Source organism: Hydra vulgaris, chromosome 12 (assembly GCF_038396675.1).
Source record: "Hydra vulgaris chromosome 12, alternate assembly HydraT2T_AEP".
Lineage (NCBI taxonomy): Eukaryota > Metazoa > Cnidaria > Hydrozoa > Anthoathecata > Hydridae > Hydra > Hydra vulgaris.
Window position 1 is genome coordinate 33,669,805 of NC_088931.1, and position 17,696 is coordinate 33,687,500.

The 17,696-nt window shown below is 29.3% G+C and overlaps 1 protein-coding gene across 2 annotated transcripts in view; it reads right to left on the reverse strand.

Moving 5' to 3' along the window:
- Window positions 1-1,391: 1,391 nt before the first annotated feature.
- Window positions 1,392-17,696, reverse strand: part of LOC101238552 (uncharacterized) — a 117,107-nt gene continuing 100,802 nt past the window's right edge. For both annotated transcript variants that reach the window (XM_065813002.1, XM_065813003.1), the window contains 9 exons: window positions 11,628-11,757; window positions 11,164-11,287; window positions 10,303-11,001; window positions 3,074-3,775; window positions 2,826-2,998; window positions 2,552-2,695; window positions 1,897-2,150; window positions 1,653-1,752; window positions 1,392-1,549 (listed from right to left, as the gene is read on the reverse strand). In XM_065813002.1, coding sequence (XP_065669074.1) covers window positions 1,437-1,549; window positions 1,653-1,752; window positions 1,897-2,150; window positions 2,552-2,695; window positions 2,826-2,998; window positions 3,074-3,775; window positions 10,303-11,001; window positions 11,164-11,287; window positions 11,628-11,757 — 2,439 coding nt within the window. In that variant the 3' untranslated portion in view covers window positions 1,392-1,436. The remainder of the gene's footprint in view (window positions 1,550-1,652; window positions 1,753-1,896; window positions 2,151-2,551; window positions 2,696-2,825; window positions 2,999-3,073; window positions 3,776-10,302; window positions 11,002-11,163; window positions 11,288-11,627; window positions 11,758-17,696) is intronic.

Below are 17,696 nucleotides of genomic sequence, written 5' to 3' on the forward strand. Positions count from 1 at the left end.
AAAAAGTATTGTTTACAATATTTTCACTATGGATAATTATGACTTGTTACACTATGATTTTTGATTTCAGGAGATTATATCTAATAACCCTTACTACTCACTTTTAATTTCAAAGTAAATTTAAACTTAAAAAATTCTTAGTTCCAGTAAAAACTAGAATCAAAAGTTACTATTTCACAAGTCCAATTTCAAAAAAGTCAAAAACAAGATTCGTTCTTAACCTAACTAAAAAAATCAAATTAAATTTTCTTTTTCTTTTCAAATAAATTTAGAGTAATAAGTTTTCTTATCTTAAAAAAGTCTTTATCAGAAATGGATTCCTTCACTAAAAAATTTGTTTTTTTTCTTGTCTCCAATTTTGCTAATAATAACATGTTCTGCCCTTCCATTTATTGTGTAAAATCATTAATTTTTTTCTCTTCAAACTTTTTATTTAATATTACTATATTAAATAAAAAGTTTGAAGAGAATAAAATTTAGAAAGATTAGAAAGACGTATTTTTTTTTACAGAAATTGTAAAATGTTTAACACATTTAATAATTTAAAAAGAAAACATGTTTTAAAACTAAGAAATTAAATTAACTTTCTGTCGTTTCAAAGAATCTCGCCCATTTTGGAAGGGGTAAAAGGCTTTAAAATTTCAAAAGAAACAAAAAAGATTTCTTTTAGGAACCTTTTTGTATATATAAAAATATATAAAGATATTTACATTTTTAGTAAATAACTTACCGTTTGGAGAATGGAAAGTAAAAATAAATAGAATTTTCCAAATCTTACTCACATGAACAAATTTAAAAAAAAAAAAAAAACTAACAGGGAGTAAATACAAAATTTTTATTATCTAAAAGGAAGAACCTTAAAAAAAGAATTTTCCAAAAAAGCATTTCCTTACACTACTTTTGATATAGTATAATTTGAAGATTGAGAAAAGTCAGATTATATTATATATATATATATATATATATATATATATATATATATATATATATATATATATATATATATATATATATACATATATACATATATAAGTTTCATTTTGTCTTGGAGTTGTTTAAATTTACTTGCTTTTGAAAAAAATAAAAGAATATTTAAAATAAAAGGTCTAAAAATTTAGGACTAAATATTAATTTAAAGTCTTAAACAGGTAATCCGATTAAATACGGAGATAATAAAATGGAATTAACACAAGCAATCATTATATAATACGCAGCTACTTCCTAAGTGTAAAATTTTTTTGACGTACTTTGACGTTTACGACGGATACAAGACGTTTGTGGCAGCATACATGACCAACACGCATAATAGTGAATACATAAATTCACCACAGACATTACAACATACTTGACACAACACTCGTGACGCTACGAATACTAATGGATTATTTACATTTCTAACATGGTGTTGTTTTTTTTAAAAGAATCGATCTAAGATTTTATAAAAATTCAGCACAAGTTTTACAGCATAGTGTTCGGTATACCGAACTGTCCAAACAATAGATTCTTTTTTCAGGATGAGTACAGTACGGCGAAGCATCTTTACAACTTTCTAATATCATAAATTTAAAAAAGTTTTTAGGCTTTTATTCAGTTGTAACAAAAATTGATGTAAATAGCTAACAAACAATATATCAAAAAACTAATAGTTTTACCTTCAACTTTTGGAGAAGGAAAAGAAATATCTTGGCATTTTTCAGTGTAAAAAAATATATCGTCTACCGCTATCTCGCCTACACTAGCTTCGATAATAAACTGAAAAATAATTTTGATTTATAAACAATTTATATTTATTAACCTTTATTAACTTTTTATAAAATCTTTTACATTAAATTGATAAATTAAATTATTTATTATCAAATATATGTAATATCAGATTCATTCAATTGATTCACTTACTTTAATTGGATTTTGAGATGGCTCTATACTAACTTCGCCTCTTTTCCATTCATTTCCTTGCTGTCCTTCTTTAAAAAAAACTAACTTGCGATCATACTGAAATGTTACATAAACCTTTAAATAGCCTACATTAGGCCCTGTCATGTAATACCATAATATAAAGCAACCGCCATTTTGCTGGATTGCAGGTGAAACTAAAACTGCTTTGTCAGTGGAATGACGCATATTGGAAAATTCAATAAATGCAAACAAGCCTAAAGTCAAAACAAGTAGAAATTGAAGCATCAAAATAAAATTTGGTGATTGGATTCAATAATAGTGATTTTGCTGTTCTTTAAAAAAGTTAAAATAACGAAAAAAAATTTAATACCGAAAAGAATGCATAAGAAAATGCAGGGGCAATATGGGCTAAAACTGGCAGAACAAATTTTAATATTTTTGGCCTAAAACTGTAATACTGATAACTTTTTTTATACAATTTTAAAATAATTTAAAAAAAACTTATTAGTATGAACTTATTAAAATGGATTTAGTGTTATATTGATTTTTAGATTACCTTACTTTCTCAGAATCACCTTTTTCCTGGTTCACTGAATAACAACAATTACAACAAAATAACATTAAGATCACTTTTATTTAAAGAAATTTTTAAAACCTGAATGCTTTTCATCAGCTTGATATCCCAAAAGACTCGCATTTGAAAATGGTGTTTTGTTACTTATAATCCAATCAAACTGATCGCTTTGCTCATTGAACCAATTACAAAAGTTTTGTTCATCAAAATCACAATGGAGATGTTCTAATATTTACAAGAACCAATTTTAAACTGGGTTAAACTTAGTATCATTTATTTAAATTTTTAAATAAAAGAAAGTTAAAATAATTCAAAATTATTATAAAAGGTTTTTGAAAATTTCTAAATACTTTACCTGGAGCTCCACAAACTGATACTTGACAGCTTCTTTCAACTGTAACATTACTTATATTACAAAAATCTAAGTGAACTTCAATGTTGTTATTTGTACAAGAATAAAGCCTTTTTTGATAACCAAGACCACAAATAGTAGAACAAGCTTGCCAATCTCCATACTTTATGACAAAGCTACAAAAGTATTAACAAAGGTTACAAATGCTTATTGAACTTTTATTGATTTTAGAAACATAGCAAAAAAATTACTTGTCACATGGTCTAATGTTACATTCCTCTACATCATTTGGTTTTTTCGCTTTGCAATATTCATTTGTAACTTTTTTATTAGTTTGTTTATCAACACAATGCACTTCTTTTTGAATTACTCCTAAACCGCAGGTAACTGAACACAGACTATTGTTGTGTACCTGCCAAAGATATTCAGGACACATATGTTCATTACATTGAACAACTACTGGTGGAGAGGGTCCACTACAGTAGCTATTTGGTACTATATTTTTTGATCGAATATTTACACAGTAAACTATTCTTGCTTTCAATCCTCCACCACAGGTTTTTGTGCACTGGCCTTCCACTTTTAATTCCCAAACAAATGAATCACATTCAAACTCATTACATGGTTTGACAGTCTCAGGTTGTGGTTGTTGAACACATTTTTCAGCACTATGTGTGAGATTTGTAACCTTATCAGTACATGATACATTTCTTGTTTTTACTCCACCGCCACAAGTCACTGTACAAGAAGACCATCGGTCAGCTACCCATGAAAAAATAGATGGGCAAGCTCTAAGATTACATTTCTCTAAACTTAGCGGAGGTGGCAGCACACACAAACCGTTTGGGTAATAAGCAATGTGATCATTTTTTATACAGGAAACATTTCTTGTTCTGAAACCCTCTCCACAAGTTTTTGAACAAATGCTCCATTCATGTGTAAACCATTGATATCTAAAAAATTCATACTTTTTAATTAATAATAAAAGTTAGAAACAGTGTAAAATAAAATTGCCCAATAATAATAGTAAAATTTGCTCTTAGTAAACTTAAAAAATTCTTGTGTAACTTTTAATGCCAATCAAGAATTGTTTTTCAAAATTAAATTTGGTAGTTATAGTAAGGTCCTACCACACCCCTGATAGTACCGTGCTTAACTTGTTTCAAAGAGGGTTATAACCACAACTATAGAAGCCGCCTCGACTGTAGTGGTCTTCATGGCCTTGGAATGGTGAATTAAAATAAAAAAATAAAAAAAAACTCAACTGCAAGTAAAAATTTTAATTTCTGATTAAGTTTTTACACACATAAAATTAGTCACTGGATTTCAAAATACCAATTTGTTTCTGTTCATCATCAATAAAAGTGATCAGTCAAAGCTACAAATTGCTAATATGTTTGAAACATGATCATCTCTGCCTGAGTCTTTTTTAACTTAGCCACCAAAATCTTTGCCACTTAAACCACTATCACCATTCAACCACTGACTTCTGAAACTACACCAACGACATCTAGCATCAGCATACCCTCTATAGCATCAGCTACAATGTCAACTCGCTTTGCATATTTTGCATCTACTCAATGTGAAACACACATAAATGTAGATATGCCAAGGATCGAATACAAGTGTCATAGTAAATCTAAAATACTTTAAAGATTGAAAGATTGAAAAAATTATCTTTTAGATTTTTAGAGCAATCTAAAAAATAAAGTAAGCTTAACTTCAATGATGAGCAGCAAATAAACCATGCAAAAAGTAGCAACTCTAAAAACAACAATAAACTCCAGCAACAGCAACAAACCAAATTAAAGCAGTATGTTAAGACATCAAGTTTTATTCCACCAAAAAAAAAGCTACAAAATTGAAAACAACTCAATTAAAAAAACAACATTACTTTTCAACAACGCAACACCTAAAATATACTCTCAACAACAACTCAACATGATGGTGAAACATACCTCATAACTCTCAACAACAACTCAACATGATGGTGAAACAAACCTCATAACTCTCAACAACAACTCAACATGATGGTGAAACAAACCTCATAACTCTCAACAACAACTCAACATGATGGTGAAACAAACCTTATAGCTCTCAACAACAACTCAACATGATGGTGAAACATACCTCATAACTCTCAACAACAACTCAACATGATGGTGAAACATACCTCATAACTCTCAACAATAACTAAACATGATGGTAAAACGTACATCATACCTCTCAATAACAGCTCAACATGATGGTGAAACATACCTCATAACTCTCAGCAACAACTCAACATGATTACAAAAATGAAAAAAAAAGTTATAATTGTTAATATTGATTTTTTAGTTGTTAAAAAAAAAGTTTATTTTCCCATCACATTTGATGAGAATGAAACATGCAAATCAATGGGTAAAAAAACAATTAAAAACAAAACAGTTACAAAACAGAATAAAATAAGTTAACAAGTTTAAAAATGCCACTTAACTTATGCTACGCAGAAAATAAAGTAAAAAAATTGTTTCAACTTTTAGATTGAATTTCTGCAAATCAGTAAAGTGGAATGTAATGGAAATCACAAGATGTTGATAATTCTATACCAATTAAAAAAATATTAAAAAATTCATCAGAGGTAATCGGCTAAGGAAAATTAACTTGTTTTTTTTGATACTATATATTTAACTTACGTTACATCACTTACATTATCAAGCAATTATAATTATGGATTTTTTATATCTATTATTAAGAGTTATCATCATCATCATCATCATCATCATCATCATCATCATCATCATCATCATCATCATCATCATCATCATCATCATCATCATCATCATCATCATCATCATCATCATCATCATCATCATCATCATCATCATCATCATCATCATCATCATCATCATCATCATCATCATCAACAGCAGGCTTTAGCCTTCTTCTTTCATGCTGTTTCTCTAATCATGGTCAATGTTCAAACGAGCTGTCATCTCTATTACAATAAACCAAAACTCATTCTTGCTTGGCTTCTTATTCAACAAGTTGCATCCTTTTACTGTATCTGTCCCTATGTATTAAATACTGGCATAAATATATGCCAGAATTCAATAAATAGTAAATGTAAGTATAAAATTATAATATATAAAGAATTATAAATTTATATCTAGCCCCAGATATCAACCCCAGCTAAATCTTACAATTTTGCTGGGGCGAAGGCTGATTTGCAAAAATCTCACTTTTAGCCAATGCCAGGGCTGCGGCTCCGGTCACTTACAATCAATTGCTTCAAGAGTTTGTATTAAAATCTAAATCTGCAAAGTATTTTCTGGATTTTATTATTTTAGATTTTAATACTGGAAAAAACAAAAACTAAAAAGTTTTGTGTATACAGAAATAGTTATATGTAGAAATAGTTTGTTGGTTGCATTTTAGACAGTTTTAACCTTAGATTTTAATATTTTAAGATTACTAAAAAATATCAGAGAAATGTTGCACAGAAAGAGCTTTAAATGAAAATTGTGAACAAAATGTCATATTGTAGAATGATAGGAAAAATAAGACTAAAAGATACTGATATTGGATTTTAATTCAAAGGATAGAATACATTTTAGAACCAAATGAGGAGATATGTTTTTACCATGAAAATGCATATATTTCTAGATATGAAGCACTTCAAAAATACTGTTGTGATCCGTTTAAAGTCCACAAGAAAAAAATTATTGAGAGATTGTGTAAAGTCAGAATATCAATAGCAACTCAACTTAAGATCAAACCTGGTCAAAAAGTTTGTACTAACTCTATGAATGAATTTAAACTTAAAAAAATTACAGAAGTTTTTTTTTGTTAATTCACCTCCTCAAGGCTGAGAAGGCCACTACAGACAAGGAGGCTACTTACTTGTTCACAAGATAATGTCCAGGAAAAAAAGACTTCTGGGCGTATAAATTATGTAATAGCTCATAAACAAAAACATTTAATATTAGTTTAATAGATTATTGAACTTTATCTTTAATTTTAAAAAGTTTTGCCCTAAACATAAAGTTAGATTTAGCAAGCTCTGTGAATTAAGGCTGAAGTGGTGCATTACAGTTGACAGTAGTCAAAATGCTAAGTTGATGTGCGCTGCTTTATCTAAGGGTTATTTATTAAATGACAAAGATTTGATGAAAGAATTTGTTTGTAATATAGATAGTCAAAGCTGCATGCTTCATCTATGTTCCAACTGCCTGGTAAAGTAAATTTGAAAACTTACTTGGAAAATGTATTTAAAAATAATGATTTTGATGATCAGATTACATAAAAAACAATGGGTTTCAACTGACCGAACTGCACTTTGTATGACCTTTGTCACAACCACTTCAACAAAGAAGCACAATCCTCTTACTTATCAGAGGCAGAAAGAACATTTGATCAACACACTTGTCTTATGGATTTTGAAGAGAACTATAGTTTTCTTGTGGAAGATGCTGTACAAGGGTTTTACTGGCAAGTTGATCAACCTACTTTACATCCATTTGCTGTTTATTACAAAGATGAATAAAATCAACGTGAATGCTATTGTACAATTTCTGACCATCTTCGCTATAACCAAACAGTAGTTCATCGTTTTCTCACAAAGTTAGTCCCTATAATCAAAATTAAACTACCCACAATCAATAAGTAAAATACTTCAGTAATAGTGCTGTGTCACAGTACAAAAATTACAAATATCTTTTAAACTTAATGTACCATCTTAAAGATCACAATATAAATGCTGAGCATCACTTCTTTGCTACATCCCATGGAAAAAGTCCATGTGGTAGAATAGAAAGAACTATAAAAAGAGAAGCAGCAAAAGTCTAAGAGCAGCAAATGCAAACCAGATTCTCACACCAACTGAACTGTTTACATGGGCTGAAAAAAACATTAAAGATGTTGGCATATTTTACATTGATGTATTACCTTAATATTGATTACAGTGATGATATCAATAACCATGAAACTTATTTTAACCTAAAGAAGTGATATGAAGAGATGAGCACTGTCCTAGGCACAAGAAACTATCACAGTTTTGTACCAGGTGGAGAGATATTATTTTTACAGAGAATCTCTAGCGATACTGTCTATGATACCCATTTGCTGAATAATATTAACTTGGCAAAAAAAAATCCTTCAAACTTTCAACCTGGTAAATACATTTACGATGATGAATGGTACATAAGGCTTGTGCTTGAGATTTGTAATAAAAACCAGGATGTTAATGTAAAATTCATGCATAGAAACAAATTAAATTTAAAATAGACTAAAGATGCACGATCAAGCCAGTGTTGGGTTCCATTCGACAAAGTAATATGTCAAATAAGTGCTCCATCCATTATGGTAAAAAAAGGTAAAAGTGCTCATGACTACAAACTTGCTAATAATGATTATGACAGTTTTATGAGTTATATAAATCAGAGATAAAGAAATTAGTGTACATGTGTTTCATGTGTATAAACGCTACTTCTTTCATCATTTTTATTTTTTATTTTTTTGAAATATAACTTGTGCTATTAGGTATCTTTTTAAACTAAAAAAGCAATGTACTCAAAATGCTAAAAATAGGTCATAAGATAGAGTATAGGTCTTTAAATTTTTTTGGTGATTGTCTATATATAAAACCTCGCCAGTAAAAAGTTTCATAATTTATTTCAACTGTTTACGCTATTTTCTAAGCCTGCAAAGTGTATGTAATTTATTATATTTTTCGAAAAAAGTGATATTTTAATAGGCTGATGTATGTGTTAAACTAACTTTGTTAGTTTGTGGGGATTTGATATGGAATGACCCAACAGTAAAAGGATGAGACTTGATTGAATGATGAGTAACATGAAAATGAATTTTAGTAAATGACACAAGAGGCACTAGCTCTTTAATCCAATGCACATTATAGTATTTATAGTAAAGAGGAAAAGAAACATTACGACGATGTGATAATGGTTGAAGGTTGGCTGCAAGAGCAGGTCCAACTATGTTTACAATGCGTTTTTGCACCTTGTCTAAAAGAGAAAGGACATCATTAGAAGATCTGCCCCAGATATGGAAACAGTATTCCATACAGGGACAGATTTAAGATTTATAGAAATAAAGAAATAATCTAGAGCAAGAAAGTGGCGATAAAGAGATGCAACCTTAGAAAATGCTAATTTTGCAACGGATTTGATATATGGTTTCCAAGAAAGATCGGAAGTAAGAGTTAATCCTAGAAGATGAAGGGTAGATGAATCATCAAGTACATTACCATTCATAAATATAAGAAGATCTAGACTGTTGCTATAATGATTAGCTGAAAAAAATTAGTTTTATCCGAGTTAAAAGTTACCAGCCACTGAGAGCCCGATGGTGTAGCAGAAGTGAGATTCTTTTAATGCTTTTATGCCCCCTCCAAGCAATCAGAGTGTTTTTTTTCTTATCAAGACAAAAATAAATGGTAGTATTATCAGCAAATAATGTCACCTTAGATGTGAGAATTTCTGGAAGATTGTTAATGAAAGTTAAAAAAAAGATAGGGCCAAGGAGAGAACCTTGAGGAACTCCTGAAGTTACAGGATATGAAGAGGAGTGTCCTTCAAGGGATGGACACTCTTCTTCAAAGGACAACTTTTATACTAAGATTGGTAAGGAAGGATATAATAATCTTAAAGATGTTATCTGATACACTGGAGAGTTTATGGAGAAGACCAGAATGCCAAACTTTATCAAAAGCTTTAGAAATGTCAAGAGCGATAGGTTTAGCCTCTCAACATCTACCTAATGCACGATAAAACCTTTTAGTTATTAATGTTAATAAATCAGCAGTAGAACGAAAAGATCGAAATCCATATTGATGATCAGAAAGTAAGTTATTAGATTCAAGATGAGAGATTAAGTGTTTGTTAATAAAAGACTCAAACACTTTGCTTATGATAATAAGAAGACTAATGAGACTGTAGTCAGACAATTCAGATCGCTCTTCCTAACTTTTGAATATATAAATAAATAAATAAATATATAAATATATATATATATAGAATTATTTTTTTGATAATTATAGGGACCAGTTAAGTGTTCAAGGGCCTAGGGTACCCCTTAAAATTTTTTTTTTTTTAATTTTTTAAACCTAGCTTTAGTTTATTATATAGAACATATTTAGAGGGTGAGAGCAGACATTTTAAAAGAAAGTTGCTTTAAAGACCACCTAAATATATATATATATATATATATATATATATATATATATATATATATATATAGAATTATTTTTTTGATAATTATAGGGACCAGTTAATATATATATGTATATGTTTTATGGAAAAACTTACTTTTCCATTAAAAAATTTGCTACCTAACACAAACCCCTTCTCAAATCAAAAACATACAAAAAAAAAAGAAAAAATCTTTTCTATCATTAACTATTTTTAAATATATCTACCAATCAAGACAATGATTTTTTTGTTTCATAAATAAAAACATTAAAAAAAAAAATTAAAAAAACTACTTGTCACATGGTCTGGTGTTACATTCCTCTACATCATTTGGTTTTTTCACTTTGCAATGTTCACTTGTAACTTTTTTATTGGTTTGTTTATCAACACAATGCACTTCTTTTTGAATTACTCCTAAACTGCAGGTAACTGAACACAGACTAATGTTGTGTACCTGCCAAAGATATTCAGGACACATATGTTCATTACATGGAACAACTCTTGGTGGAGAGGGACCACTACAGTAGCTATTTGGTACTACATTTTTTGATCTAATATTTACACAGTAAACTATTCTTGCTTTCAATCCTCCACCACAAGTTTCTGAGCACTTACCTTCCATTCTTACCTCCCAAATAAATGCATCACAATCAAACTCATTACATGGTTCAACAGTCTCTAGTTGTGGTTGAACACATTTTTCAGCACTATGTGTGAGATTTGTAACCTTGTCTGTACATGATACATTTCTTGTTTTTACTCCACCGCCACAAGTCACTGTACAAGAAGACCATTGGTCAGCTACCCATGAAAAGACAGATGGGCAAACGCCAAGATTACATTTCTCTAAATTAAATGGGGGTGGCAACATGCACTTATCATTAGGGTAATAAACATTGCGATCATTTTTTATGCAGGAAACATTTCTTGTTCTGAAACCCTCTCCACAAGTTTTTGAGCAAATGCTCCATTCATGTGTTAGCCATTGATAACTAAAAATTTAATGAACTTTTGATTATTAATAAAAACTTGATTAAACAAAATAACTACAATGTAAATAATCATTTAAAAAAAAGTTTTTTTTCTATACATATGCTCTCTCAATTTATTTTATTCTTCTTTTTATTTAAATATCTATTTAAAAGATTACTTGCCGATCAGGGCAAGGGTCACGATAGCATGTTTTAACATAAACTTGTTTTTTCAAAAACTCGCAATAGCTCAGATTAACTATTCTTCCACTTGAACTTTTGCAAGTTTGTATAGATTGTTGTTGACCTAAAAAAATTTAATATATTAGTATTTGACAGAAGTGCAAAATAGTTATAATTTCAATACTAATATAGAAAATAACCTTATAATTGTAGTTTAAAAAAAGTTTTTAAATTTATATTAACATTCCTGGTTGCATTTTGCAGTAAAAGTAAATAAATTTGCTGCATTTTAATAAATAAACACACACATTATATACACATTATTAAAAAAAAGAAAAAATAGTTTTCTTTATATTTTCCATATCAAATATCATTATCTTATATAACTTAATGAGAAAGCTTAAACAAGTCAATCTCTAATAATTTACCAAATAAATGCAACAAACAAATAAAAAAAAAAACACCTATTCCACAAGTTTTTGAACATGCTGTCCAGCCTACAAGAATAAATTCATAAGATTGAGCATCATTTGGTTGAAAGAATTCGTAATTTAACCTAATTTTGTCTTCTGACTGTTGAGCTGCAGTGTATACCTAAATTAAAAAAAAAAAAAAAACACATAAAAAATATCTATAGAGAGTAATATATTAAATTAAAATCCTTTATTTCATAGGCTTTTTCTAATATATTAGCGATGACTAACATAACTAAACTCATTTTTTGGCATTTTTTGTAAAGTATGTGTTTTTTTGCTAAACAAGTCCTATAAAAGTTTTTTTGCTGACTAAGATCTTTTTAAAAAAAAAGGCAATTGTTGGCTGACATTTGCCATTTGCCGACTATAGATCTAACTTTGCCCACTCCAGTGTCCAATTTGCAGACTAAGAAATTTTAAAGGGGGACTAGACACCCCCTACGCCTGCCCTTGGGAGACCTCTGAATCTACCCAGTTTTGCTAATCTCTGCATAAATCTTTGTTTGGAATGCGAGAGACTTTTACAGTCAAAAAAAGTCAATTTTATTATTTAAAAATAAAGCTACTTTTTATTGTCACCTAAATAATTCATTAAATAAAAGGCTTGTGTAATATAAAATAGTGTAATATAAAATAGTGTAAGGCTTGTGTTAAATAAAAGGCTTCTATTAAATAAAAGGCTTGTTGTGTAATTTCAATTTATTGTAAAAATTTACGTGCTTAGTCCTGTCCAGTCATAAGGAAATTTATACAATTTCAATGAAATCAAAAACTAAATTATTGAATAATTCAATTTTAAATGATTAAAAAAAAAACAACTTTGTCTTCTGATTTATCAATATGTTTATATATATATATTTATATATATATATATGTATATATATATATATATATATATATATATATATATATATATATATATATTATATATATATATATATATATATAAATATAGATATATATATATATATATATATATATATATATATATATATATATATATATATATATATATATATATATATTAGGGTGGGTCAAATTTTTTTTTTTTTTATGAAACATGAAAACAAAGTTGCATTTTGTTGTTTCTATTAATGATATGTAAAAGAAATGTAATAAAAATTTGATTTAGTTTTGCCAACTTTAACTTGAATTTTACTATATTAGGTCAAAATGATGCTATTTTACAACAGTTGTATAATTGCAGGATAAAAGCATTAAGATTTAGGTTTTTTGATGATTCATGTTAATAATATTTTATTAATAGTATACAGAACTTTGCAAAAGTTTAGAGCACCCTACGAAATATAAGACAAAAAGCTGTTAGTGTTGTTTGTTGACTTCCGATAACATGATCCTGTACTTCATTATAAGATATATACTTGTAAATATTACATTTAAATTACGTTGTTTGTTTTTTTGTTTTAGTTTAATTAGTTAAAATTGAAAATAAAAATGGCTACTGTTAAAACAAAAAGTGAAACTTTTTGTTTTAACAGTAAAAAGAGCAACAGTCATAGCTAATGAAGTTAAAGCACTGTACAACAAAGTAAGTATTCCTACCATTGCAGTCAGCAGCTTAATTATTCGCATAAAGAGACTAATTAACAAAGTACATGAGCTTGGTAAATACTCTGATCGCAAGAAGTCCTCTGCAACATTTAAATCAAGTTTACAGATGTTAGACCAACTATTCGATATTTGTCTGTGTAAGTGTTTTAATGAAGGTGTTCGAGAAAGGTCAGCTTGTTCATGTCCATTGCCAAAAAAAATTCCAACACTTGAATGGGAGTTCTGGATAGATCAAAAAACGGTACGGAAGATGGTAATAGGAAAAGTAGACAAAGAAGAAACAATTAAGCTGCAGAAGAGAGAAAAAAGAGGAAGTAAAACATGCAATTTACCGATTACAGATAAGAAAATGAAGTTTGATAAAGAAATTGATCCAAATGAAACATATTGCAGTGATAATGAACAGTCAAAGCCAGATGAAGAATTTTTGCCAATTGAGATGTCAGATGGTAAAGTGATGTCAAGTTATGAAGTGATGTCAAGTAATAATGAGATGTCAAGTGATGAAGAGATGAAGGTTTATAACACTAAACAATATCCTGAGTTGTGTAAGGCCATGGATAGGTGTAAAATCAGTAACAGGGATGCTTGCCTAATAGCAAATGGTATACTAAAAGATTTAGATCTTATAACACCAGAGAATGCTATTGATCCAGCAAAACTTCGTCGTCAGAGAAATATGTGGAGGAAAAAAGAAGTTAAGAAGCATGCTGCTGAAGTCCAAAAAATACTTTGCATTGGATTTGATGGAAAGCAGGATATCACTTTCGTTAAAACAAGTGGTGTCCAACGAAATTTCAAAGAAGAACATTATGTGATAGTGTCATTTCCGCAAAACAAATATGTCAATCATGTCATGCCACAAAGTAGTAAAGCTGTTGATATTGCACAAGAGATATTATTGAGCATCAACAACATCAAATCATCAGACACTTTAGCAGCAGTTGTTTGCGATGGTTCTGTGAATAACACAGGTCAACATAATGAAGTAATCAGAAAATTAGAAGAAGGTCTTGGGAGAACATTGCAATGGTTGGTCTGCTTGTTACATGCAAATGAACTACCTTTTAGAAAATATTTCTCTGTTGTGGATGGTGGACGTTCAACAGGTCCAGCTACTTCAACAGGTAAAATAGACATTGCACTTGATTTTGATCCAAAAGATTTAGATATTGTGAACTTTAAACATATACCTGGTAAAATTGAGGATGTAAGTGTTGATGTCAAGAAAGATTTAAGCTCTGATCAGATATACCTTCTAAAAGCTTGCTTAGCTGTTCAGCAGGGATACACTGCTTGTGATCAAATATTGTTCCTCCAGACTGCTATGCCAGGAAATCTGAACCATGCAAGGTGGCTAACAAAGGCCAATCATATTTTACGTTTGTATATGTCTAAGGAAAATCCTTCAAAACCATTGCAAAGAATTACAAGATTCATCGTAAATGTTTATGCGCCATCGTGGTTCAACATAAAGCAACATTCTTTCTGCCTTGACGGAGCAAGAAACTTCTTTTATCTTATGAAGCAGTGCTATGAACTAGGGAAAGAAGAGTGGAAAATTCTTGAACCAGTGTTGCAAAACAACTGCTATTTTGCTCATCCTGAGAACATTCTTATTGAAGGAGTTACAGATGAAAATGTATCAATTCGTCAGTTTTCGTGTGACAAAATAATTGACGCACGAGCTACATCACAAAGTAGCAAGATACGTGTCTTTGATAAATCAAGCATCAAGCTTGATCCGGAAACTTCATCATTCATAAAAATGATTGACTGGTCTGTTGCTATTGCAACACCACCACCGCTTTTATCAACTGTTTCTAATGATGATCTTGAACATTTCCAGTTCCACGTTGATGTCTTGAGTGGTATTCCATGCCATTCTCAGGAGTTGAACGTACTATTAAAGACATCTCAGCAACAACTATGAAAGTTTTCGGGCACAAATCACGACATGGAATGATTTTGCAGTGTCGTAAATCTCGAGCAGAATTACCGAAAATTGACTCTAAATCTGACTTCTTGAGCCATAACAAATAGCAAATAACTGAAACAAATTACTGTTATGTGTTGCCTACTACACTCTGACTATTTCTCCTTTAACAACTACTTGCATTTTTAAATTTAATGTAACAAGATGTCGAGTAATGGAATATAGCATTAAACCACGTGTATTTACATTATACGATTATACAGTAATTTTAATTCCCAAAGTTGCGGATCCAAGACACGCTTCAATTTTATTTCAAAAGGAGTTTTTTCATAAGTAGACTGTAATGCAACATTTTAGTAATGTTTCACAGCCCCAACTTAACATTTACATCATAATGACCCACCCTAATATATATATATATATATATATATATATATATATATATATATATATATATATATATATATATATATATATATATATATATATATATATATATATATATATATATATATATATATATATATATATATGATTACAGTGTAGACATCGTAAATCTTTTTAAATCAAATCCTAATTTAAGAACAATATTAACATGTAAAAACAAATCTAGATTGCCCCTAAATAGCCAGCCTGGTACATATTTAATTGAATGCAATTGCTCGAAAAAATATGTAGGAGAAACAAAACAAGAATTCAACAACACCAAAAAAGTTTAAATGATGGCAAACATCATTAGTCAGCAATTGCAACACATAGCAAGTTTTGCTCTGAAAAAATAAATTGGGAGAAAATTAAAACTTAAAGTTGAAACAAAAAAATTCGACCGTAAATACGAGAAGCACTCGAAATACAGAGGCACCAATGTTTCCCATCGAATGGCGGAATAAATCTCGATAATGGGCAATTTGTTAAAACTAAATTATGGACTCCATTTTTTATATTCTTGCGTAACGAAAAAAGAAGCCATTCAACTGCTGACGTCAGTTAAAAAATTTTTTTATTAAACTGTTTGTTAACGTTCAAAAAATTTTGTAATATTTTACGAGCTGATGATGCTGGTATCCATAACCCAGTGAAAATTTCTCAAAATAAATTATTATTTGTATTAAGAGAACTCGTATTGTTTGATGTTTTCTTATTAATATATATATATATATATATATATATATATATATATATATATATATATATATATATATATATATATATATATATATATATATATATATACATATATATATATATATATATATATATATATATATATATATATATATATATATATATATATATATATATATATATATATATATATATATATATAAATATGTATGTATGTTGCCAGACTAAATTATTTCTGATTTGTGATTTTTGCATTGTGAACACAACATTTATTTGTCTGGCAACATATGCCTTGTGATGCTTTATGCCTTGCAATGTAATATATGCTTTGCAGTGCTTTGCAATATATGCCTTATATGCATGACTTAGATTAATAGAAAAGTTTATAGAACTTCAACTTTAAAGATGTAATAAGACAGAAAATAATTGAATATTTATATATCACCTTAAACTTTATTTAATTATGACTATTTTAAATACTTATTAAAATTTTTTGAGAGTGTTTAAATTATTTAAAGTTTATTGAACACATTTAAAAGCAAAATTTGAAGATGGAAAAAATTGAATATTGAGCATATATTAAAATGCAAGCCAAACTCTGAGATTTTCAAATGTTATTATAAAATAGGATGGCACATCAGGTGCGACAATTTGGTAGCAGAATAACAAAGTTACTGCAGATACGCAAAGCCCCCAGTTGATAGTGCTTTATCCTGTGTTGCAGTTTATGACAATTCGGATGAGGAAGAAAAAAAAGATGCAAAGAAAATTAAATATGAGTTGTTACAAGTTTTTTCTTTGGATTTCTCACAATGTATGAGTTTTTCATGAAGCAAAGAACGGATGATGGAAAACAAAAAGATGTTTTTTTTGAAGATCTGAAATGCTTCATGTATTTTGCAAAGTTTCCAAGAAAGATTGGAAGTAAGAGTTAATCCTAGAAGATGAAGAGTAGGTGACTCATCGAGTACATCACCGTTCATAAATATAGGAAGATCTAAATTATTATGATAACGATTGGCTGAAAAAAATTGAGTTTTATCTGAATTAAAGTTCACCAGCCACTGTGAGCCCCATGCTGTAGCAGAAGTGAGATGCTTTTCAAGCTCAAATGCCCCCTCCAAGCAATCAGAGGGTGTTGGTTTCTTATCATGACAAGAATAAATGGTAGTATCATCAGCAAACAATGCCACCTTAGATGTGAGAATATCTACAAGGTCGTTAATGTAAATTAAAAAGAGTATAGGGCCAAGGATAGAACCTTGAGGAACCCCTGAAGTTACAGAATAAGAAGAAGAGTGTTGCCCATCGAGGACAAATTTTATCGTACGATTGGAAAGGAAGGATTCAATGATCTTAAAGATGTTGCCGGATACACCATAAGAAGAAAGCTTATGGAGAAGACCAGCATGCCAAACTTTATC